At 38.7% G+C, this 26,310-nt stretch overlaps 1 protein-coding gene and 1 pseudogene across 3 annotated transcripts in view; one reads left to right on the top strand and one right to left on the bottom strand.

Moving 5' to 3' along the window:
• Positions 1-7,830: 7,830 nt before the first annotated feature.
• The window catches only part of TAT (tyrosine aminotransferase), a 28,264-nt gene continuing 9,784 nt past the window's right edge, over positions 7,831-26,310 (bottom strand). Inside the window, exons 2-13 of one of the 3 annotated variants that reach the window (XM_006909830.3) lie at positions 17,876-18,004; positions 17,014-17,239; positions 16,746-16,850; positions 15,035-15,102; positions 14,001-14,159; positions 13,666-13,804; positions 12,764-12,816; positions 11,858-12,010; positions 11,147-11,275; positions 10,721-10,804; positions 9,894-9,992; positions 7,831-9,470 (exon numbers count right to left, since the gene is read on the bottom strand). In XM_006909830.3, the coding sequence (XP_006909892.1) occupies positions 9,330-9,470; positions 9,894-9,992; positions 10,721-10,804; positions 11,147-11,275; positions 11,858-12,010; positions 12,764-12,816; positions 13,666-13,804; positions 14,001-14,159; positions 15,035-15,102; positions 16,746-16,850; positions 17,014-17,227 (1,344 nt within the window). In that variant the 5' untranslated portion in view covers positions 17,228-17,239; positions 17,876-18,004 and the 3' untranslated portion in view covers positions 7,831-9,329. The remainder of the gene's footprint in view (positions 9,471-9,893; positions 9,993-10,720; positions 10,805-11,146; positions 11,276-11,857; positions 12,011-12,763; positions 12,817-13,665; positions 13,805-14,000; positions 14,160-15,034; positions 15,103-16,745; positions 16,851-17,013; positions 17,240-17,875; positions 18,005-26,310) is intronic. The other 2 variants (XM_015587816.2, XM_025045378.1) reach the window with 2 other exon arrangements.
• On the top strand, positions 12,936-13,054 carry LOC112478290 (annotated as a pseudogene).

The raw sequence follows: 26,310 nt of genomic DNA, 5'->3' as shown, positions 1-26,310 counted from the left end.
TGCCTACTTAGGGAAGTCTACCCCAAATTACCTAAATAATGACTTTTCATTATTTAGTCTCAATTCAAATGAATCCTCCTCAGAGATATTTTCCCTGATCGTCTCATCTAAAGCAGTCCCTCCCCTTTCAAATGGCCTCTATTAGATTCTTTCAAGGAACAAACAAAAAGGTAAAGTGACTCAGAGGCTAAGATGACTCAAAATTAGGTTACTCCCTGAGAGAGGGGTATATGGCTATCATGTTGTCCCAAGTCGCAATTTCCTTTATTTGTAACTGCTGCAAAACTTTGCAGTTGAAACGAGTGGGATATGTTGGGGTTTTCATGCCTCTTTCTCATGATTATTAGTGCAATGCTATTTTGGTAACTATTGAAACAGTTCTTTTGAGAGCTATCTTTGTAAGCCCTGTTGGTCACTGAATGCTAGTTAAGGTTCAGGGGAAAGAGAGATAGAAAGGGGAGAAAAGAGGAAAGGAGAGAAGAAAGAAAGAAAAAGGAAAAATGGTAAAGATTGAACCATGGAGAACCAGGGTCTGTTTTAATTCTTTTACAATTCTTTATAACACTTTTCATTACCTGAAGTTGTCTTAGTTAATCGTTCGCATGTTTATTTTGTTTCCCCCTCTACTAGGATGTTTCTGTCTTGTGTATCCCTGCAGTAGATGCTCAATAAATATGTGGTGGCTGACTGACCAAATTCTACACCAACATGACAAGTCTAAGAGGAAAGCACGGGCAATTTGTTTGAAACTTTCTAACCACTCCTCCCATTCCTCACCTACAAATAACTTCTCCATCACTCAGTCTAGTCTCCATCCCTTGGGTGCTTATTAAAATTATAAATTCTTGGGCCACATCTCCATAGGCTGGTCCATTTGTGCTTTTAACTACACATTTGCCTGCCTAGATAACAAGTATTTAAAAAAAAAAAAAAGTAAGAACAAAGTCTGTGTGACAGTCTGGCTTCTGTGCATTGAACTAGACACTAGGACTGTTGATTATATAGGAGAAATCAGAACGAACCTACAGCAATTTGGGGGGAGGTTTTGAAGTGTTCATTCAAGCTCGCTTTACTTCTTCCCAGATACAGGGGTGGAGACATTGTGCTTAGCAACTGCTAGAGATTAGACTCAAAGACCCAAAGAACTTAAGTGCTGGAAAAGACTTCAGGTACCATTTAGCTTGTTTCCTTCTTATCATCTACATCCAAAATATCAAGATTTCACCTTCAATGAAGCTTGTTAGGAAATGCAGAAGTTCAGGCCCCATTCTAGAGCTATGGAATCAGAATTTGTAATTTTGCATGACCCCCAGGAGATTTGTGTACAGTCTGAGAAGCATCTCAACAATTTTTGGACATACTGAACCAGTAACTACTATCTCCAACAGCATGCATCTGCCATTAGCACTTACCTGCCAAACTGGACCAACAGAACAAGGAGAATTCATAAGTGAAATGTTTTCCTAAATGGCCCCTGTAGAATTCATGGACCTGTGTGGTAGGAAAAAGAAAAGAGGCCCAAAGGATAAAATTCAAAAAGCAATTCCAAAGCTCTGGCTTTTAGATACCATTAAGACATTGTTTTTAATTTTGTTAGGTGTTAAACAAACAAACAAACAAAGTCTCTGTTAATGATATTCCATATGAAAGTATTTATGGGTGAATTTATATGCTTTCTTGAATTTGCTTCAAAATGTACCAGAAAAAAAAGGGGTGGGGTGGACAAACTGGCAAAATGACCATTTTTGGAAATGAGTGATGAATACATTGAGATTCATTCTTCTACTCTCTCTACCTTTGTGTATGTTTGAAAGTTTCCTAATAAAATTTTTTTTAAAAAGTAGTCTCAAGGTAGTAATCACTACCAGTCCCACCAAAAGGCACTTGTGGGAAAGTGTAGTCAGGAATATTGTGTATTTGCCCAGAAGCAAAGACTGAAGGGGACTAGGCGAAAAATAAGGTTTTATGGACAGTCAAAAGCTGAATGTGGGACATTCGACCAGACAACAGGCTTGAACTCTTCAAAATGATCCGTATTATGAAAGGCAAAAAATATTTAAAAGTCAGGTGTTCTGCTTTAAATTAAAGGAGACTACAGAGATATGACATCCGAATACAATGGGTGAACTTTGACTAGATCTAGATTCGAAACGAAAAGGCTGAAAAAAGCCATTGTGGGACAGTTAGAAACTTTGGAAATGGACAGTGTACTAGATATTTTTGAAAAATATTAAATGTATTGGGTTTGACTTAAAAAAAAAAAAAACAGCCTTGTGAAGTAAGTGGTAAACCTCTTTTAGAGACTGGGAAACTGAGGTTCAGAGAGATAGAGAATCTATGACCAAGAATCTATATAGCTGATAAATGGCAGCACAAAAATGGGCCCACATCTCCCCGTCTCTAGAGCACAAGCTCTTGGCTGGTAGATGCTTCTTCCTCTGCATCAGTCCCAGGAAGTAAAGGATAGGACAATGGTCTACAGTGTGTCCAAGAGAATGGTAGTGGCTAAAGGTGGTAAAGAAGCACCATTCACTGTTGTCATGATGCCCCCAATCATTCGTTTACTCAAAATGAGTTGTTGGGTGAGAAAGATAAGCGAAAACCAGCAGTCCCTTTACTCACATTGTTTATAGCATAGTGAAGGAGACAGATGTTAACCAAATGTTGGAACCACTCAAAGGAATAAAAAAGGAGATAGGAGCAATGAGGAAAAGGAAGTTGACCAAAGCAGAGGGTCAGAAGATTTCCCTGAGTTGTGCTTTTAGGAATAAATAGAAGTTATATGGCAAGAGGGAGCATGACCTTCTTTAGAGTAGGAAAGCCCCAAGAGCTAGAAGGTGCATGGTACAAAGTGAGAATGGAGGAAAGCAGACAAGATGAGACCATGGAGGACCCCGAAGGCCATGCTAGAGATTTTGTTCGATTTCTAAAGTAATAGAAAGTTATTAAAGGGTTTAAGCAGGTGACAAAATCAGATTTCAGGTTAAAAAAAAAAAAGTTTGGCTGCAATGTTGAGAGGATGGCTGAGCAGAAAAAATGTGGTTAGACCAGTTAAGAGGCTGACATAGCCATTGGTAACCTGGGTTAGAGTGAGCAGTAAAGATGCAAGGGCCAGATCTAAGGGATATTTGGGAGAATTGGATATGGGAAAATGAGGAAAAGGGGATGTTAAAAATGACTCTCAGGTTTATAGCTTGGGCAGTTGGATGGAGATGCCATTCCCGAGAGAGGGAACACTGGAAGAAAGCCAGATTTGGGAAGATATGCGTGAGCTCTTGGAAATGAAGAATTGGTGGCGCTTCTGAGACCTCCAAGTGGAGATGGGAGAAAGCAGTCAGCTGGGCAAGTCTGAAGTTCAGAAGAGAAGTCTAGACTAGAGATGTCCATTTGGGAGCCATCAACTTATGGTTACAAAAGCATGGGTAAGACGGTCTCAGACAGGGAATTTGATGTTTCTTAAAGAGAAGACAGGAGACGATGCAGAAATATTGGAAGGGAGCAGTGGAGGGGATGACTGAGGATCCTGAGGGACAAGTCGGGGGCTGGGGGGAGAGCCTTAGTGTCATTCTCACTGCTTCTAGACGTACAGCATCCCCACCAGCGGTGGCGCCATCCTCACTAGTGTCAGAAGATGGCTGGCTCATGCTCTTCTCCACCTGGCAGGCTCCATCACTCCCGCCAGGCAAGCCTCTTCTAGCGGCCTGCACGTCTGCTGCCACCGCTTCGTGGGAAAGCTGCTCTGCCTCCGGGCTTCTCTTCTGGTATTCCCCAAATTATACTATACTTTATTTATTAAGCAATTAACTTAGCTATTAAGCAATCCCTTAGTGATGGGCAAAATCTATGGGCAAAAATTTTGGAATAACCATATTATGAAATACTATGTAGCAGAAGAGAAACAGAGAGAGATTTCTATGTGCACATATGGAAAGCCTCCTAATTCCCACATATATATACACACATATATATTTCTATATAAATATACAAATATATATAAGTATATGTAAGTATATATATGCCTATATATATATGAGACTTTCATTTCCAATGACCCATGATGTCAAGTATCTTTATATGAGCTTTTCGACAATTGCGTATCATTTTTGGAGAAATGTCTATTCAGGCATGTGCTATTTTAAATTCTATCATTGATGATGTATTTTAAAACAAAGGAATTAAGTTTTATATTGCTATTTTTGAATAAAACTTTCTATTTTGATGAAAATTAAAATTTCAAAATGGTTTCTCATTACATTAGTTAAGATAATGGTAGCTGCTATAACAAATTCCCAGATGTCTGATGGCTCAAACACAATTGAAGTTTCTTTCTTGCTCAAATAAAGCTGAACATGTTCAGTAAATGACTCTTCTCCAAACTAATGCAGGCGCTCAAGCTCCTTCCATCACGTGGCTCTGCCATTTTCAACTCCAGGCTTCTAAGGAGGTGCTCTCCAGTATTTGTAAAAGGATTGTCAAAGGAGTGCTAGGGGCCCGGCGAGGCTGGAGATCATGTACCAAGGGCACTGATTTACCTTATTATTAAGTATAGAAATGGAAAAGGTCCAGGATTAGATTAATTTCGGGTAAAGACTTTGCAGGGTAGATACTATAGAAAGATAAGGATGCTAAGAAGTTGAAGTGGCTTATAAGAATGTGGGTGAACATTGCCCCAGGGGTATATACTAGAAACAAAAAGACAAGCAACAGTGTAAGGGAGTTAATGAACTTAGAGGGAAAGTGTGGAGAGATTAGAAGGCTAAATAAAAGTCAAGGGTCAAGGTGTAAATTCGTCAGAGAGTTGATAGGTGAGCAGGTTGTGGTGAGTAAAATAGTCTAGTTCAGAATGATGACGTGTGTGGCTGTGGGAGAAGTTGGCCATAATGGGTAGGATTCATATCTTTTTCAGGTTTGAGAGAGGCAAGAGGCCTTGATGTTGATCATTGTATATTGGCCAGGTCATCCAGAGAAATATCGAAATTTCTAACATGTCGAGGCCCTAAGTGAACAAAGGAGAGTACACAGTATGAAGTAATATACCCTATATTTTAAATAAGCATAGTTATTGTGTGTCTGAGAGAACAGAGATCCTAAAAGGACAAGAAGTTAGAATTTAGACTATGTGAAAAAAAGTAACTTGAATTGGCTGTAAGGATGACAGTGTCTCTGGTGAACAACCCAGTCATAGTTAAGGCAAAGAGGTAGAGGAACTGTTCTAAAGAATTGGGGAATGGAAGGGAATTGTCTTTGCCATGGAACAAGAATTCCAGGGGGAAGGAATGGAAGGAAGAAGCATCAAGTTGGAGGGAGCTATATGAAGTATGGAAATTTCTACAGCAATAATACAAGCTAGATAATGTGAAAATGTTTGGGCTTCAAAACACCTAGACATGCTGGATCGAATCTAGCAAACATGTTTGCGGATTCAGAGACAAACTTGCAAGAGAGTAAGGGAATTCCCCAAGGAGCATAAATAAAGAGGGGACTGAAAACCGGGATAATAAGAGTTTGATTACATTAGTGCTGTCTCAGTAACCATGGGCTTTGGAATTTACTAGGAGAGGACTCCTTCGGCCCATGTAAGACAAAAAGTTAGAATTCAGACTGCATGAAGTCAGGACCCTCCAATGAAAGGCTGCATGAAAGCGTGAATGAAAGGATGAGTTGAAAAATATTTTTCCTTGATCTGACATCTGGGAAGAAAGCAACTCTCCCGTGAGAATCTGTAACCATAGGGATTCCTTCACATGGGTGTGGTGTTCAGATGTATTCTACCTGAATGGTCTGGGATCCCAAGTTGAGAAATTCACATGAAAAGTGGACCTAGCCCAGGAGTTTTAACATTGGACAAGAAGAGAATGTATATTGGAGAATATCTAGCAGTCTGCCACATCAGTCCATAGTTTTGTTGCAAAGAAATATGATCAATAAGATACTTTCAAGGACAAAAAAAGATTATGTTGACATAAAATTGGGGGATAATAATAATGGAATAGAAATACAAGATCAAGAGGTAAAAGGAATAATGAGAAATTTCCAATATCTCCCCTGCTGAGAATGCAAGCTCTAGAGCTAAATTCCATTGAATGGAGATTGGGAGTTTAGAGGGACAAGTTAAATGACCCCACAAGGAAGCAAACAAACACATCTAGAATGTGGGACACTTCATAGGACAACCATTTCCGCAACCAGTCAACGGCATGAAAAAGATTAAGAGAGGCTTAAGAGATATAAAACTAAAAGTAATATTTGAACCTTGTTTGGATCCTAATCCGAATGAACCAACTGTAAAAAGACATTTTGGAGACATCTGAAGACTTCTGATTATTTGATGGATGTGGCATTGTGATTAAGAAATTATGTTTTTAGAGATTCATACTGAGGTGGATGAGAGGAAATGACACGTGTCTAGGATTTCTTTCATAATCCCTCAACAAAGAAAACAAGAAAGAGGAGGAAAGAAGAAATATGGCAAAATCTTGATAATGGGTGATGGCTATATGGGTGTTAATTATACTACTGTTTATACTTCTATATATATTTAAATTTTTCATAGTCAGAATTCAAAATTATTTTAAAGAACATATAAACAAAAAAGTTCAAAGAACACTAGTGTAGCATACCACCTAATTCTGCTATTTATATAAACATCCCAGATTTTTTTAAAGAAATTTCTCATTGTTCCCCATGTGGAAGCCCAACTGATGCTTTACCCTTCTTTGTTCCCCATGTGGAAGCCCAACTGATGCTTTACTGATGCTTCTATTATGACATGTCAGAATCAGGAAAAATAAGCACTTTGTACACTGAAATGAACCAATAATGATGAGGTCACCTTATCTAGTTCCAGTTCCCAAGGAAATTTTAAAGACTAAGTAATTCCTATAAGTGTGGACTCCCTAATAAATAATGGTGTTATCTCTGATATTTAGAGTGCTAGTATCTGAAATAATGTCACAGTCTTTGTGGATAATATGAAAAAAAGTTACTGTTCTCTACCATGAATAGATAAATGAACTGGTAATTTTATGGGCCTGTGATCTTTCTTTTAAAAATTTGAAATTCTTTTAAATGCCAAATATTTGAATTGATATTCCTGAAGTCTAACTCCTTGCACCTTTTAAAAAGAAAAACAGTGTTATTGACATAGACTTCACATACAATTCACCCATTTAAGTGTACCATTCAATGGTTTTTAGTATAGCCAGATACAGACATTTTTGTAAAAGTTTTATGTGGACATAAGTTTTCATTTCTCTTGTTTCCTTTTCTCTAAGAGTGGAATTGATGGGTCACATGGTAACTATATGTTTAACTTTCTGAAAAACTGCCAAACTGTCTTCCAAAGTGGCTGAACCATTTTACATTTCTACCAGCAGTGCAGGAGCATTCTAATTCTTCACATCCTGGCCAACATTTGTTATCGTTTTATTTTATTTATTATTATTATTATTATTATTATTATTATTACCATTGTAGTGGGTGTGAACCCACTGTGATTTTGATTTGCATTTGCCTAAAGGCTAATGACGTTAAGCAACTTTTCAAGTGTTTATTGACCACTTCTTTGCATCTCTTTGAAAGTAAACTTTCTAAATGCTTTCTTCTCTTACCGTTCCTTCTACATTAGTAATATCTGCAGTTAATCTTAATATCTCCTTGTTGTAGTTTACTTACCAAGAAGATAAAAAGTAATGGCAATATATTAGTCTTTGTATTTTCTCATTCTTTCATTTATTAAATATGGACTGTGTGCCTATTCTGTGCCAGAGGCTGTTCGGGGCACTGAGCATATAGAAGAAAATAAAACAAATGAAAAAATCCTTGCCCTCATAAAGTTTACATTTTCATAGCTTAAATTTTTTCCAGTTTAATTGAGATATAATTGACATGCATACGGTGTACAGCATAAGGACTTGACTTACATACGCTGTGAAATAATTACCACAATAAGTTTAGTTAACATCCATCATCTCACACAGATAAAAAAAAACAACTTTTTTTTCTTGAGATGATCATATTGTTTTTGTCATTCATACTATTATTGTGGGATACCACATTAATTGATGTTTCATATGTTGAACCATTCTTGCATTCCAGGAAAAAAATCTTTTTAATATGCTTAATCTTTTTATAAGCTGTTGAATGTGGATTGTTAGTACCATGTTCAACTTCTGTGTATTGTTCCAATTTTAGTATATGCACTGCCAAAGCAAAAACTCCCAGTAGCTTTATTTTTTAATACAGCATAATGTACTTTGAATTTTGTAATACACTTTGAATTTCAGTTATCAGTAAGTAGATGTTTCAAGAGAGACATGCTTGAAACATTAACAAAAATTAAGACACGCTTGCTACTTCTGATTGTTTTTGCAGACTGGCACCACCTCCTATGTAACATTTCTCAACTGACTGTCAGAGTGGCTGCTTCTTTGGAAGGTGCTGTACAATTTGACCCATAGGGAACATCTGGATTTGCAGATGCCATGATACTGGTATAGGTGGTATAGGAAACTTGTTTGTTAATACACCTAAATTTTTAAATAAATAAACTTGTTTGTTAATACACCTAAATTTTTAAATAAACTTGTTTGTTAATACACCTAAATTTTTAAATAAATAAGAGTATAAATAAGATGTACCAGGAATTTAGTCCACCAACAGATTCGATAATTCAACCTGTAAGGTACTTAAAATATAGGCTTCTCCTGTGTAGTAATGTATATGCCTAGTGTGTGCAGCATAGCCTTTTCTTGCTGAGAGACAGTTGAACATATATGCCAGGTACCTGAGAACATGAAAGACACGATTCTTTGGGGAAAAGTTCCAGGGATCATACTTTCGGAAATTGACAACAGTTACTAGGAATTTCTGCTTCTGTTTCACAAGTCATTGGATTCGACAGGACTGCCCCAGAGCTGGGAAAAGGTTAACAGGTGTTTACAAATACCTAGGGATGATTTGTCGATTTCCTGGAAGCCTCCCGCTGGATGTGGCTCAAATAAGGCACAAAGGAGGAAGAGAATCGCAACAGGGTGCGGACTGGGGAGAGAAGCTGGAGAATGAAACAAAACCGAAGCCCATTACTGAGAAAAACAGTCGTGGGTGGCAAATTAATGAATGAGTAAGTCACTCCAGCAGAGCAGAGGGAGAGGCGAATCTGGGATTCAGAGTGTGTATATGGATATATCTGGGGGTAGGCAGGGGCAATTCTGAACCTCGATGTGTTTTTGAGACCCCTCTCCCAGTAGGGGCACCTGAAGCCCTGAGGAACAGCAGAGCCCAGTGCAGCCCTTCCTGGATACAACATACTCGGGAGCATAGACTCAGGCCTATTTGTCACACTCCTCCTGGATGCCTTCAGCATGATGGTAGTGCTGCTCACAGAACTCCTGGATCCGGCTGCAGGCCTCCAGTATCATCACTTTGGGGACTGCGATTACCACTCGGAAGAAATTAGGGTACTCAAAGCACTGCAAAAATAAGAGCTTGTTATTCTCAGAGCAATCGAGTCTGATACTGGACCACCCTAAAATGGCCAGCGCCCTCATCAGCAAGAAGCAGTGACACCATTTACTAGGGCTATCGATTCACTCAGTTCCAGTCAATGAGGTGCTATGTCAATAACTGAGTTAATTCATCTTAAAAAGAACTTGTGGGACAAGCCTGACTTCCCCTCTCCTAGAACATTTGGCCACACCTTTACTTCTGGATATGGATGGCATAATGATGGGGAGAAACAAATTTTAAATAGAAGTCGAGACCCGTCAGTTTGAATCCTATCGAGCGAGAATACACTTTGCTGGGGGAGAAGTCAGGCTAAAGACCAGCTCAGGGGGAGCTCCTGAGGCTCTAGGAACTGTTGAGAGCATCCTGAGAGAGACATAAGCACTCACTATTGCTGGGAGGCAGAGGACAGATTGCTCAACAAATAACTGCTCCGTGAACTCCACATCATTCTCAAATTCTGGGAAATGTTCCATCTCAATTTCAACCTATATCAATAACAGAGAGAAGCAAACTTATCAGAAGGAGGAAAAAGAGGCCAACTCCCTATACCAGAAATTAAGGTAGGGACTGCTTTAAGAAATATCTTGAAAGTCTACAACTAATGACTAATTTGGTAAGTAAGTTCTAGCACTTATGAGCTCATGGGATTTTTTGTAGGAAAGAGAATATATTTATATTAATATTTTAGTTTATTGAAGGTTTCCTTCCTGGACGCTGATAAATGAAAGCTGGAAATAGAATGCCAGTGTTTCTCAAAAAAGGCACTGTTAGCATTGTGGGCCAGGCAATTCTTGATTGCATGGAACGATCCCATCCATTGCATGATATTTAGCATGCCTGGCCCACAAAACTCCGACAGCATCCCCCAGTCATTCTGAAAACAAACAAAATTCCCCGGACATTCCCAAACCCCCTTAGGGAACCAGAATCATTCCCAGGTGACGCCCTCATCAATATATTCCAGCTGCACTGGCCTCTTTGCTTTCAACATAAAGATTGTACATTCTCTGTATTAAGTAATTAATTCCCAATTTGTTTTTGTTTTGTTTAACAATGAGCTTAGATCATGTCGGAGGAACAACTCAGAACAAAATAATTCCTAAAATGATGCTCAGGAGTCTAGCTCTTTGTGAGCCCTGCAGGCTGGCTTCCCCGACCCCCAACCCCCGCCCCGCCTCCCATTACCAGAAGCACCTGCCACCCACAGTCTTACCATAAGGTACATGGCCCCAGAAGGGCGGACCGGCCGGAGTCCAGGGATGGCAGACAATGCCTCATAGCACAGATCAGCACTGGACTACAAGAGGAGGCAGAGAGATATCAAGGATTAAAAGTTAAGTAAGAGGGGAAAAAACAAGTTATTAAAAGGAGAACCCACAAAAGGTAAGAAACCTAAGTTTGCCCTACTGGCAGAAGGAGTCAACAAGAAAAAAACCCTGCCACATGAAGCTTTTGGCCAGGAGCAGAGTGAATTGCCAGAAGTTAGAGAAATGTATGGGCAGATAGTTGCACTGATGCTACTTCCTGATTTGAGAAGCACTATCATGGAACATTGCTCCAGGAATGAGGACCTATTATTATTAATTCCCCTGGTGGCATTCTCTGACTTCCAAAGCAGAAGGCCACAGGCTGCCCTTACCTTGAGGACGCTTAAAGTGTTGCGGTAGAACTCTTGAGGGGTGCGACGCAGAATGCTTTTCAGAGCTCCCTGGACAAGGGTGCAGGGTCCCATGATCCGCTGACTCAGCTTCACCAGCCCATTTTGGATCTAAAAGCCCCCAGCAAACACATTACTTAGCCTTTCTTAAGCATCCTGGATTTGGGAACTAATGCTATGGCCATTCTTTCTATCAGTTTATAAATCTCTGGGGAAGTGATGGTACCTTCTGGCATTCTTAGATCAGACCACCTGGGTTTGCAGCCTAGCTTTGTTACACACCTGTTGTGTGACTCTGGGAAAATTATACAACTTTCTCTGTGCCGCATTTTTCTTGACCGTAAAATGGAGATAATACTAATACAGGCCTCACAGAGTTGTTAGGAGGATTAAATTAAAATAGTGTACATAAAGCATTGGCACATTGTACACCTGCAAACAATATTAGGTATATTACTGCTATCATTTCCCTTTTTGTGGCCCTAAAATTCGAGGCAGATGGAGCTTCTTCACAGAGCTGGGTAAAGGAAACCTGAGTTTAGAGAGGAAGTAGTACTACCGTTATCTAGCATCTTTCTAGGCACCCAGAACTACAGGGCCAAGAAGAAGTAGGAAAAAAAAAACCAAACTCCTAACCACTGTGTATGCGAAGTAAATATATATCCTGAATTTGACATACCATGGTGCTCTTACCTCATTGCCAAAAATGTCTCCTCGGTCATGGATGAGGATCCAGCCCAACCTCCAGCCAGGAACCAGCCAGCGCTTGGCCAGCCCTCCACAGGACAGGATGGGGACGTTGTGGCTGAGAGTAGCTATAGGCTCAAATTTGGTATCTGAAAACACCTGAGGAGAAGAGGAGCTTATTGTAGTTGTCTTCTTGCTTACCGTCCTCCAAGTCCCATGGCTCCTGCCCTTTTCCTTATACCACTAGGTACAGGGCCTCAGATTTAAGGGCTCATTCCTACACTGAAGCATGACTGGGATCCCAAGAGGCTTCAAAGGAGACTATCCAGAGGCTTTTGACCTGGTGTTGAGTCTGGATTAAAGGAAACTTAAAATGAAGAAACTGATCCTAGCCCTGGTAATGTGTACAACCCCTTGCAGCCAGCACTAGAGAATGAATGACTATAAATTTAAAAATAAAATATGGGTCCGCAATCACTTATCTGAAATTCTTGGGTCCAAATATATTACAGAATGCAGAATTATTTGGATTTTAGAAAGGTGCTATAGCATGTGCACCATATGTCATGTAACACCGCAAAGCTCTCTGGACAGCAGTCGTAATCAAGCATGCCAATGTCTCATACAGGTCCATACGTGGAAAAAATAAAAGTCTACAAATATCTTTATATCAGGCCAAGCCAGGTATTGCCACCAAATGAATTCCAAAAATCTTCATATTTTCATAGCTTTTGGATTTCAGACAGCTAGCTGAGTAGTTGTAGATCTATATATATATTTGTGAAGAGTGCAGGGATATTTATTTGCTGCACCGAAATAATTAGGAGTTGCTTCTAATTATTTAGATGCCATCTCTAAAGGTCCCATGAAATAATCTGAAATTGAGATTATCATATCCTGCCCAAGACTCACCATGTCTCCATAGATCTCATCGGCTAAGATGGGGACACACTGCCTTGCAGCCACTGAAAATAAGAGAAACATGCTGAAATCACTTTTGCCATTGCACATAATATTTACCTGAGCTTACTGTACTTTGCATTTCATGTTTTTGTGTTTTGTCTTCTTGAAGAACTACATATTTGTCTACGGCCATACTACCCTGAACAAGCCCAATCCCATCTGATCTCGGAAGCTAAGCAGGGTCGGGCCTGGTTAGTACTTGGATAGGAGACCACCTAGGAAGACCAAGTGCTATAGGCATAAAAAGTAAAAAAATTAAAAAATGAAAATAAGGAATTGTAAGCTGACAAGGTCCTTGCAATCTGTGAAGTCAAGTCAAGGGTTGCCTCGCATAAAAATAAAATAAATAAAAAATAAAAATAAATGCTAAAACCATTAAGTATAAAATGTAGTCTGTGCAGGAGGCAATAAGATTATTTCCAGCTTGTGTGTGTGTGTATATCGATTGCATGTGTATTCATCAATAATGAACTATCAGAAAAAGAAATTAAGGAAACAATCTCATTTACAATAATAAAATAAAATAAATAAAATAAAATAAAATCCTATATATTCTTACTATACTCTTCTAGGGTATAAGGCTTAAATTTGCCACTTAAGTAACTAGGTCTTTTAAACCTTCTCTTCTACATGATGACAGTGGTAAAGAGGCAAATATTATCTCTTTTTCTTCTTCTTTTAGGCAAGTACTATCATTCTAGTGGCACACTGTTCACTAGAGACCCCAGTGGAGCTCCCCCACCTCCATCATAGGCTTGGAACTTAGTGATGACTCTTTTCCTATTTCAGGAGATGGCTAAAGGATTCCATCCCCATCTCCATCCCTATCAAGTGAAGTCCACAGGACTTACCAGCCAGAATATCCTGGAGGTGACTTTTACTGAACACTGACCCACAGGGGTTTGATGGATTGTTGACAATGAGACAAGCTGTCTTTTCGTCAATCAGTGATTCCAATTGTGTCAGGTCAACTTCCCAAGATTTCTCTGGCTGGGGAGGAAGAAAAGGGAAGATTAAGATGATTCTGAAAAATTTAGGAGGAATACTCACCTAATGGTGTAACACAAATAAATATATTTGTGGCCTCGACCATCTACTTCTAGATCTTTCTCTGCTAAGATAATGCTAATATATTTTTATGAAGTAGTAATTCAGCATTTGTGTCTAAAATTAAAAAGTCATTTACCAATAAATTGTAGAGTTTGATCTCAATCCCCATAGATTCAGCCAAAGTCCTGTAGAGCGAGAAACCGGGTCTCGGGGCTAGGATGTTTTGCCCTGGGTTGGCCAACACAGCTAAACAAAGTTCAATAGCCTGACTGCAGCCACTTGTCAGAATAACATCCTGTGACGAAAAAAAAACAAAAGGTTTGTTTTGATAGGGGTTCCAACAGCAACAGGAGAAAAGAGACTGTCAGATACTGAGTGGGGAGCAAAAGAAACTCACTTTTACGAATTCTATGTATTGTAGGGGCTGTACTAAGCCAAAAATGAAAGAAATTCATATGTTTATGTATGTCCATATCTAAAGGTTGTTGAAGATGTTAGCCACTTAAAAGAAATAAACAAACCACTTAAAAAAGGTTGGGTCAGCTGTGACTCAGCCAACTTCCATGAGAGATCGTTATGACCTTGGTTTTTTTTTTTTGCTTGGTTATTTATTTACTCTTGACCAGACATTTGAAGTACGACTGTTCTCTGAAATACAGATGAAGGGCACCCCTTATGTTAAGAAATGTCAACCTCACGCAGTAGAAAATAGAGGTGAGGGCATTTAAACTTGGCATTGCCATCAATTCAATATGCCACAGTACCTCAATCTGCCCATCTGAGTGACCTTAAGGTGAATGAGGGAAGCTACAAAGTTTTAAAAGATCCTATTTGTAAAATAAAAAATTTTAATTATTTGGTGTTTATGAATTATTGTTTCCAATGATGGAAGAGAATCAAATACAGGGTGACCTCTGAGTTCTCTGAGCCGCCTTAAGACAGACAAAATATAAGCCATAAGCTACATTATTATCACACTGTAATGACATTAAATATAATCACTAATCAGTGGCCTCACTATATAAGAAGTCTGCAAATTGCTAAAGGGAAATTATCTTCAGCTTTTGTTCCCCTTGAAACACTTATTCCCTGTGGGAGAGAAATAAGGAAAAGGGTACAGTTTGCCCAACTCAGTATTGCTTCAAAGCCAGTACCTTGCCTAAGGCTCACCTTAGCTTCCAGAGGTGCCTCGGGACGGTGGTAATAAGAAGCAATCTCTTCCCGACTGGATAGGTAACCTAAAAGAAGCAGCAGAAGGAAGAAGCTGGACGTTTTCATCCCACAACTGACCACTCTGCTATAGAGTCAGCAGGGATTCAGGCTTCCTTTTGTCCCTGCTAGAGCATATACTATTCAGTTTAGCTCTCAGGTACTGTAAATAAAGGAGATTAACTTCATATTTGATAATTTTATAATAAACACAAGTGTATAAATAACAACAAGAAAGAGCTCCCCAAACTATAAAAAGCAGTGCACCATCTTGGTTACTATGATTAGGTGTTTATTTTCCATAAAACATGGAATTTAGATTATTCTCAAATCTCTTCCAGGGACTATATTTTTTGAAAAGTTGTAATCAATGAGTTCAATCCATTGTGTCTATTTTTCATATTATATATCTATTAGTGTTTTTGTATAAATTTTTCCTTTTAAATCATATTCTCATCCAATATTTCCAAATATCGGTTTACAAACTTGAAGTACAGATAGTTTCAAGCAAACAATCAAGTTTGGCAAAACTGCTCTTGAAAGATTGTCTTTAGTTAGCGAAGCCAGAGGCAGTATTTTAATGTTTGTTAACTTAATAGGTAGAGATGGGTCTCTTGAAATTATATAATATAAATCAGTACTTCCTTAATTACTAATGATGAAGAGCATTTTCTGAGATATACCGTATATTATTATCTTTTTGCTTCAGCATGAGTGTTCATATCCTTTGAATATTTAAGAGATTTGGTTTTGGTTTCTCAGGTTGAATCAATTTTCTAATACTTTGGTTATAAAAGCCATTATAAACTTTTTTTTTATAACCTAACTTTTCGTCTTATTTTTTTTCAATTTTTGTTTATGCAACTTTATAAAATGTAAAGAATCAACCTAAAAACCGTGTCCCTGATACCTTTTTGAAGTGTTTTTGAAATTCTACTTGAGCATTAAAAAATGAATTTTTATTCTGCATTAAGAATATGTTTCTGTGTACACATATGGACAAGAGAAAAATGTGCAACACTGAAACAAAATCAAGGAATCATTTATTTTACCCAAATGTCCAGGGTAGAAATGTTTAAAAGATGGAAAGAGTTAAACTTAAATAAGAATAAGTTCTTTCTGCCAGAAACAACCTTCTATTCTTCAATAGAACAGCCTATTCTTTGTTGTTCTTGTTGTTTTTGCTTCTTTAATCTGAAACTATTACAATTTCATTGGGAGTGTCATCAGGACCGTAATTAAAATAAGCCTTGACTATACAGAGAAGGAAAAATAAAGCCAAGGAGCTATTTATATTGGAAACCTGCCTACAATAAGTAAATTAATTTAGGACCTGGCAGGCTCAGTAAACAAGCAGCTACAGCCAGATTGAAGGCCTCTGCTTGATAATTACCTAGTAACAACAGGATAGGAGCGTTATTTGAGAAATAAGTATATGATGAGATCCTAGAGGGGAAATGTCAGTATGCCAAAGAAATTCAGGAAAGAAGTTGGACCTCAAAGCTTGTATTTAAGCATCCTAAGACCCCTTTCCCCAAATCCCAATGGCGCATTTTATCTTGGCCTCTCCTTAGGAACTATGCATCAGGAAAACAAGAAGAACTGCTAGAAATTTATTCCTCTTGGATTAAAGATTTAGAAGCCACCAGATAGAATCTCGGGAAGAGCTTACCAATACTGGGGGCGTAGCCATTATACTTCCCCGAGTCCAGGGCATCTTTCAATGCTTTGATAATTTCTGGGTCTGTAGGCAGGTTTCCACACAGAGTAGGGTCCCCTTTTCATGGGAGAAATGGAAAAAAAAAAAAAAAGCCACCAAGAAGTTATCCTTCCACATCCAGTGCTCAGATTCACCCTCCAATCCCATCTTCTCCAACCAGCCCATGAGGGCGGAGATGAGGGGAATAATGACCACCGCCAGCCCAACGTCCTCAGCTCACCAATGGACAGGGGAATCGTGGTTTTGTCTGGGTTTGGCTCCATCTTCATGCTGTCCACTATGGCCCGGATGGGATTGTAAGTTCTGTTGGCCATGTCCGAGGGCCTCACAGACCATCTGGGCTTTCTGCCTTTCACTTTTTCAGACACGGAGCTTCTTCCATTAATGTTTACGTGCACATCCAGAATGGAGGGGAGGTCACCTTTGCTGTCCATCACTAGTGAAGTCTGTGAGGGAACGAAAGAGGTCCCCCTGACACTAAGAACTTAGCACCATCCCGGGTGATTATATTTGGACCTTAACATCAGGATCATTTCATTGGACATCTCTTTCCAAACTTGTTTTTTTGTTTTTGCTGCTTTCTCATGTGAAGTAGCTTTGTTATGAATTGAGGGGGGAGCATTAAGACTTTTTTTTTGAGATGGAAAATAAAGCGAGAACCCATTCTCAAATGTTAGTAGAGAGCACTCTGTTGAATAATTTACTATGAGATTTGCTTTGTACAACCCTAAAACCACATAAAAGTTTAATCATGCTCTCAGCGAAACCAAGGGGAAATGGCATTAAAACAATTAAACATTCAAAGCATATGTGTTTTCTCTTTCCCATGCAGTGTCTGTCTACGAAAGAATCTCATTAACATTTCGACAGACTGAATCTTGCCTTCTGCGAACAAGAGCCAGGAAGAATCATTTCACATTCTTAGAAATTTAATGTTAATACTATCATTGATTAAAAAAAAAAAAAAAGCTGTATCCCATAAGCATCTTTCTGCCCTGTGGAAAAAGAAGTCAACACACCACAATGGAAAAGGCACACACCCCAATCGCCACCACCAGATTAGCCGAGGCTTGAGATTTTACCTTCCAAGTAAAGGAGAAGCAGCCTCCAAGTAGCCAAACCAGAAAACTGTCTTAGTTCTTTGACAAGTGAGAGTGAACTCAGATGCAATTCCTGACTCCTGAAATAGTCTCCAAAAATGGGCGTTGGACCTGAAACATTTGTGCTATTGGTTAGGATGAGAACTGGGCAGCCAACCCTCTTCTTTCCTCTCTTTTCCTCACTTTTTTACTGCTTCTCACTCAATCCTACCCCCACCCCCACTGGCCAAATTAGGATTTTGTCCTCACTGCAAACACCTAGAATTCTCTCTGTTAACTCTATCTGAGTACTTTGTGAGATGTTGGAGAGGACTGTCAAAGGGGTAGTTATGATAACAGTTGGTAATTTTTATTGATTTTTGTTGTCACAAAACAACCTATTAAAATTTTAACAGTACAAAAATGTACAAAGTAAAAAGTGGAAGTGCTTCCTTGCACTTCGCTCTCTGTACACTCCATTCTCACTCTCAGGCGTAAACAGTGGTAATAATTTGGCCTTTGCTCTCCATTTACCAAGACAGAGAGATGATAGGTAGGTAGGTAGGTAGATAGATTGATGATATAGGTAGGTAGGTAGGTAGGTAGGTAGGTAGGTAGATAGATAGATAGATAGATAGATAGATAGATAGATAGACAGCCAGCCAGCCAGCAATACATAGATACATAAATATATAAATAAACACAGAGAAGATAGATACATAGATACATTCACTGGTATATAGATATAGATTTTCAAAACGCAGATGGGATCATACTCTATGACTTGTTCCATGACATGTTTATTTACTACCTACATTTTGGACCCTGTCGATCTATAAAATTCTACTCCAGTCAGAACAAACTGGGCAGTTGAAGTAAATTAAGGCCCACTCAATAAATATCTTAAAAGTACAGGGTCTTCTAGGCAACCGAAATCTCTGCAATTTTATCCTTATACTGTGAATTTTCCTTCACTTGCCTGCTATGGAATTATTGGAAGAATAAGCTGTCAGGCGAGATCTAAACAAAACGACGTCACCAAGCAAGCATAGCAGAGATCTCGGCGTTCCAGTGAGCCTATGAAAAATGCTGCCCACTCAAGAGTTAAGAGAAACCTTGGTGACCCTGTGGCTCAGTTTCTATCTGTTTCTTTATTGGGAGAGGAAGAGTTGTTACATAAATTCTTTCTTCTCTACCTACTTTCTGGTGACTCAAGTCTCCAGTGGGGTTGAATAATCTTTTGTTTTGCTGGACCTCCCATCTCTCAGTGCTTAGAAGAACTTATTTAATGCATTCTCTTCCCTACTCCAGGGAAGTAAGCATTTACCACCTTATCTTACCAGTGGAGCAGCAGAAGCATCAGGCAAGGGCAGGAAGCCAGTCAGGGCAAAGAAAATTTAAAAGGGAATTTAAATTCTGAAGCTAGAGCCCTGTTTCAAAAGGTGAATACACAGCCCTATCTCTACAACATGTAGAGACACAAAAGGAAAGGCTTGCATCAGCTCTGTTATTTGGCACCCCAGAGCAGAAGTCAAATAGCTTATTTGATTTAGTGAATGTAGTTAAACGGTATATAGATAGCAGTGAACTTCAGAAGCTGGGCAGGGCCGCCCTTTACGCATCTGTCAAGAGAGATGACTATCCTTTTCAAAATATTCTTATTCTACCGCCCTTCATTTAAAATATAATATATGGGTACTGGAGAAAATCAGAAAAAAAGTAAAAGCATTTAGAACCCCACCACCACACTTGATATGTCTTATTTTTTCCCCATAAAGTTGGGATTTTGTTCTACACACATAATTTTTAAAGTGAGATAAAATTTACATTAACAAAAAATTCATCATTTTCCAAACGGAAGATTCAGTGGATTCTGGTACACTCACAATGTTGTGCAACCATAACCATCATCTAACTCCAAAATATTTTCATCAAGTAGTCGCTCCCCTCTCCCCTCCTCCCAGCCCCCGGCAACCACAAACCTACTGTCTCTATGGATTTACTTGTTCCTGGCATTTCATATAAATGGATTCATACAATATATGGCCTTTTGTATCTGACTTCTGTCACTTAGCAATGTTTTTAAGGTTCATGCATGTTGTTCTTATATCAGTACTTCATTCCTTTTTTATGGCTGATTAATATTCCATTGTATGGATATACCGCATTTGTTTATTCATTCATCAGCTGGTGAACACTTAGTTGTGTACACTTTTTGGCTATTACAAATGATGCTGCTATTAACCTTTGTATACAAGTTTTTGTGTGAACATATGTTTCGATTTGCTTGGACAGTTTTCACTTTGTACATTTTATTTTAAAATTGTATCATGAATAGTTTCCCATGTTACAAGAAACATTCCATCATAAAGAAGTACTGTACATAAATGTTGGTTCACATATTTTATTATTCCCTTAAGATAAATTTTTCTATACATTGATTTATTGCATTGAAGAGAATAAACATTTTTTACTGTTAGTTTTATTAGTAATTAAAAGATGATATAGCCTCATACGATAAATTCAGATATAGATGTTGATAAACTACACCCTGAACACCTTCTTTTCTCACAATCCCATCCACAGAGATAACCACTTTACCCATTTCTTGTGTATCTTTACAAGTGTTTTCTATGTCTAAACAATGCTTATGTAGCTGGTCTTGGAGTTTTTAAGAAATGTCTGTACATTTGTTCTATAGCTGCACTTTCTCTTATTATAGGCACTAGTCATAAGTGACTATTGAGTAATTGAAATGTGGTTTGTCTGAATTGAGATGTATTGTTGGTGTGAAATACATATATAAAAATAATGTAAAATGCTTCATCAATCATTTTATATTGATTACTTGCTTAGTATTCTGGGTATATTGAGTGAAATAAAATATGTTATTAAAATTACCTATTTCTTTTCACATTTAAAATATCTCTACTAGAAATTTTAAAATTACTCTGTTTGCATTTTGTTTCTATTAAACAATGTTCTATAGCTTACTTTTTAAAAATCTTAATAATACATTGTGTGGACATTCTTTCCATTTTCATACATTGAGATCAACTTTATTCCTTTTAATGACTATGTAGTGTTTGTTTAACCATCCTACCGTTTTGGACATGGGAGGCTTCCGTTTTTTTTTTTTTCTGTTACAAATAAATCATATTGAACACAATTGTTATTTATGACCGGGAATTTTGGTAAGTATCTTATCATTTGTGGGCTAGTTTCCTAGAAGTAGAACCACATTTCAAATACTGATAGACCTGCCACATTAATCAACGAATAGGCTATAAGGAAGAAGAAATATACAAATACATCTGATTTTGACAACCTCTTGGGAGTTCATACTATCTGTCAGGACAACATACTCAGCTCAAAGGATAACACAGAGAATCAGCTGGGTGTTACAGCAGGAGTTGTCCAGATGGACAGAATCTCAAAGGTTAAAACCCTTCTTGATACTGGCCTCAGCAAGAGTTAAGCCAAGCAAAAATGGAATGTTCTTGTAGAAGCTATTGTGACTGATTTTGCCACTCAAGGTTTAGACTTGGTTTAGACTTCAAGGATCCCAGCTACATATGAGACTCAGGTTCAACTCTTCTACCCGCAAAACCACACAGACTAAAGCCTTGGTGTCCTGTCCCCACCTGGATGTTAAAACAGGAGGCATAGATTGTTCGAATAATCCAGAGCAGCGAAAAGTGTCAGCCCACCTTTGTCACTGGCTTTCTTACTGTTTGGCCCCTGGGGCAGTTCCTTTTTATCTTTGGACCTCAGGCATTTTGCTATATTTTATCCAACATTTCTAAATATTTTTGTAACTGAAGATTTGCTAGGCCATACTGATTTCAATATTGCCAGAAATGGATGTCTTTCTCCTTGTTAATTTGAAATGTCACCTTTACCTCATACTAAATTCCTGAATTTTCCTGAACATTTTACGGAATAGTCTATTCTAGAATGAACAGTTTTACGTTTCTTGATATGCACTGCCACCGTGCTTTCAGAAAGGTCGATTACCTTCCTATTGTTTGCAAACCTTGGAAATGATTTTCTAAAAAAATCTTTGCCAAATTGATTGGCAGGAAAAAAAAATGGTATTAAAGTGTTTCTGCTCTTTTTATTTTTGTGAGGGTGGTTGTTTCTCATATATCTATTAGGCTCTTCGTGGTTTGTGAATTACCTGTTCATGTCCCTCATCTGTCTTTCAGGGGGACTTGTCTTTTTTGGTGAGACCTGAGCCCAGGAAGTGACCGCAGGGCGAGGACAAAACAGCCTCTCTGAGATCACTTGCCCAGCCTCCTCTGTCTCAACCCGGCTGGCTCGGACTCAGGTTTACAGGTCAAAGAATGGTCAGCAGCATGGGACTGTGGAGGGCGGGCTGCAAATGCAGCAGCTGATGCAGAAAATTTAGGACCCAGGAGTGTGAAGGGAGCAGGGGCTGCTATATCCACCCTCATTCAGTAGCCAACTGAACCTAAATCAGAAGGAAAAACAGACAAAGCAAACAGTTTTGGTCATACCCCTCTTTTGTAGCTTGTGTTTTCTCTCAATAGGAAGCTGGGAGCGGGGCGGGGTGGGGAACAAATAAAAGGACCCCACTCTACTTAGGAAGACTCACTGCTATCCTGTTAACTCCAATGGGCGGTCAGGGCTCCGTAAACTATAGAAATACAAAAAGCGACACCAACTAACCATAGTAAGATTTTCACTTAAAAATCAAAGAACACCTTTCATTGATTTTCTTTCTTAAACATAAAAATATTGTTTGCCATAGAAAAGTATTTTTTTATTCTGATAAAAAACACATAACATTAAATTTACCATTTTAATCCTTTTTAAGTGTACAGTTTAGTCATGTTAAGTACATTTACATTGCTGTGCAACAGATATCTAGAACTTTCATCTTGCAAATGAAACTCTATGGCTGTTAAAACACTAATTGTCTCTCTCCACTCTCCCCAGATCTTGGCAACAGCCTTTTTACTTTCAACCTTTCTACTTTCTGAAAGAAAATTATTTTCTGAATAGTCCCACCACCCAGAGATAATCACTGTTAACCGTTTTCCCAACAATTAACATTTCGTATATTTTTTCTAAGGGTACATTCATAGGCTTTACATATTAGAATTTTCTATTCTATGAGTCTCATTTCACATGACATTATGAACATTTTCCTATGACTACAACATTTTCCTATGACTACAACATTTCCTATGACTACAATCATAGGTTCTTCATTTTTACACACCTGTTTCTTACTCGCTTCTTTCTCTACCCATGCAAAGTGGCATAACAGCTCACACTCACTGGGCTACTGTCCCATCCCAAGCACTGTTGGACACACTCCGCCTGAATCACCTTATAATCCTCTTACATCCATCCTAGCAGTAGGGACTATTCCATGCCCACTTTACAGATGAAAACAAGTCACACAGGTCGTGAGTAGTGAGTTGGAGCCCCAAGCTCGCCATCTAGCCCCAGATCCTACTACTACACAAGCCTGCCTCTCTTTAGAGGACAAAGTGAATGAAAAGTAGGGTCCTTTTTTCAATAAATAGGAAAAAAAAAAAAAAAAAGGAAACATGACGAGAATACAATGAATTAACTATGTGGATTAAGCATGCACTGTTCACTTGCCTTTTACTGCTCTTTTCCTCATTAGTTATTTTGCATCTTCTCATCCTGAACCATTATCAATGATCACTCATTGATTATCAATGATTGCTCATCAGTTGGGTACAGATGTTTTAATTCCCCTAGTGAACTGTAAACTCCCTGAAGAAGTACAAGGGGAGTGGGGAGCATCCCTTATACTGTGTCCTCTGGCACGGCGCTTTATATGAGCCATGTTCAATATTTGCTTTCCAGTTGGACAGTGGACAGTACAGAGGGAAAGAAATGGTAGAAGGAGTGGTAGATGAGGGGAGACCAAAGCCTTTGCGTAGTTAGAGAAGGTGGGGTAAGGGAATTTAGGAGGGATTAGGAGGCTAGATTGGACTTTGGTCACTCATAATACCACCTAATTAAGATGAATTACATAGAGAGAGCTTTGTGGTTTGTTCCCACATTCATTATTTCATGTAATGTTTACAAAAATAAACAAACGATCTCCCCACAAAACCACAAATCTGTGAGCTAGATAGAGACAAGGCTATCAAAACGAAGAGGCAAAGTTGACTGAGCTTTTAAAATTTTAACTAAACCTTTTATTTTAGAATAGTTTCAGATTTACAGAAAAGTTGCAAAAATAGTAGAGATAGTTTCCATATACCTGAACCCAGATCGTCTTGTTATTCCATAACATCTATGTTACATGGCACATTTTTAGTCACGACTAAGAAATAAACGTTGCTCCATTAATATGAACTAAATTCTACATTTTATTTGGATTTCACTAGTTTTTTCTACTAATCTTTCTTTTGTTCCAGGAGCCTATCCAGACACACCCTACACTTAGTGGTCATGTCTTCTGAACCTAATCTGATCTGAGATAGGTTCCTCTGATCTATGAGTTTTTCAGACTTCCCTTATTTTTTCATGACCTTGGCAGTTCTGATGTAGAACATTCCTCGATTTCTGTTCATCTATTGTTTTTCTCACGGTTTAAAGGGAAGACCTGTTGGGCTATGTAAGGGTCATTCGCTTCACATCGGAGCTCTAAAGGTTAAAAAGGTTAAAAAGAAAAACTTTCATCTACTTGTTGATTGAAATGTCTGCTGGCCACTTCTCTCATGGAGTCTGGCCAATAACACCATATTGTTTGTTTTGTGCTTTACATAACCATTGAAAATATGCCCCATTAACGCAGTCATTCTTCCCTAGTCAGAATTTGGTGTTTTTCAGTCCCATGCCAGTTCTTAGTATTCATCAAGAGTGTCATTTGTACGTACAGAGGGAGTCACTGAACAAATAAGCCTAGATTCTTGGGAAATAATTCTGTGTTCTTGCCATTCTGATGTTCAGAATAATCTAGAGTCTAAACCATGCTCCAATCCCTTAGTTTATCTTTAGACCACAATTTCTCATTATTTCTGTAATAACATATGTTCGTCCCATAACTTCTTCCCTTTGCCCCTTCAGGCCTCAGTGGGGACAGCTTCCATTGGTTTCTCACATCCCCACTCACACCATTTGTGGCAGAATTTAGTCCCCCAAAACAGCTAAAACAATACTCCCATTCCACTCGCTCTTCAATAATGTGGCTTTGCCATTCCTCCATTGAGAAGTGGAGTCTATTTCTCCACCCTCTTGAATCTGGGCATAGCCTGTGACTAATAGAAGTTGGAGGAAACGCACTGTGCCAATTCTGGGCACATATAGTCCTCAACTGGTCTACTAGCCTCTGCTTCTTGCTCTTGGGAACCTGAGCCTCCACGTAAGAAATGCAGCTTACTGTTAGAGAGAGAATATACATAGGGAGGGAAGCATTGAGGTGCCAGGCAGGTAGGTGAGAAAGCCATCTTGGATGTTCAGTCCATCTGAGCCTTCGGATTTCACCAGACCAAGATAACTACAACTGCATGAGAAATCTGAAGCAAGATCCACCCAGCTATTTCCAGTCAACTCTCAGAACCACGAGAGATCCAAAATAAATTATTTGGTGCTGGAACGCCTTTGCATATGGTTCCTTTATTAAACGCTCTTCAAATTGTCTAGTTTGTGTGTATCATCTATTCCTTCTGGGATCCCACAGACCACACCCACAGTGTCTGGCAATAAAAATCCCACTCTAACTTCTCTAACTTGGATCACAGAATCCTTTGCATGATGGGTATTGGAATACTCCCAGAAAACCATCAGCTTGAAGTCATCCTGCATACACGGGTCTCTATCTACCCTATTTTAAACACAGGACTGAGTCACCTGTTTCAGGACTTTGCACAAGTCACTTTCAAGAACAGAGGTGGCACAACAGGTCCTTCTGCTGCACAGTAAATTATTCATACTCTCAAGAAAGCATCCATTATTTTTCTTTTCCAAGCTGAATAGTTTTGTTGTTGTTGTTTGTTTGTTTGTTTTTTGTAGCTTTCTCAAAGGCCCTGTAACTGGTCAACCCTGACATTTTATTCCTTGTCCTTCTTGGAAAGATGTCATGGGTAATGGTGCCCAAAATGGAGCTCATAACCTCTTGTAAAGGTCTAACTAGTTCATTAAATAAGAGAAGGAGCTATAGATATAGATACAATGTATACAAAAAAGAGAAAGAGAAGGAGAGATTCTTTTCCCATAGAGTCTGGTCTCTGAGCAACCAACTAAAAGGATAGTTTAAATAATAACATGAATTACACAACCTTTCTCTCTCTCTTGCTGACCTTTTGGGACCTCTGAGTTTAGGAGAGCCATCCGATAGCTTTTAACTCAGGCCTACATTTCCCTCTGCAGTGAGAGCTCTGAGACACAAGACAGGACTTTCCATGAAGAGCACCTCCTGGTAGCAC

The sequence above is a fragment of the Pteropus alecto genome, unplaced genomic scaffold (assembly GCF_000325575.1).
Source record: "Pteropus alecto unplaced genomic scaffold, ASM32557v1 scaffold42, whole genome shotgun sequence".
In the NCBI taxonomy this organism is placed as follows: Eukaryota; Metazoa; Chordata; class Mammalia; order Chiroptera; family Pteropodidae; genus Pteropus; species Pteropus alecto.
The sequence above is the reverse complement of the archived record's forward strand: the minus strand, read 5'-3'. Positions and strand labels throughout refer to the sequence as shown.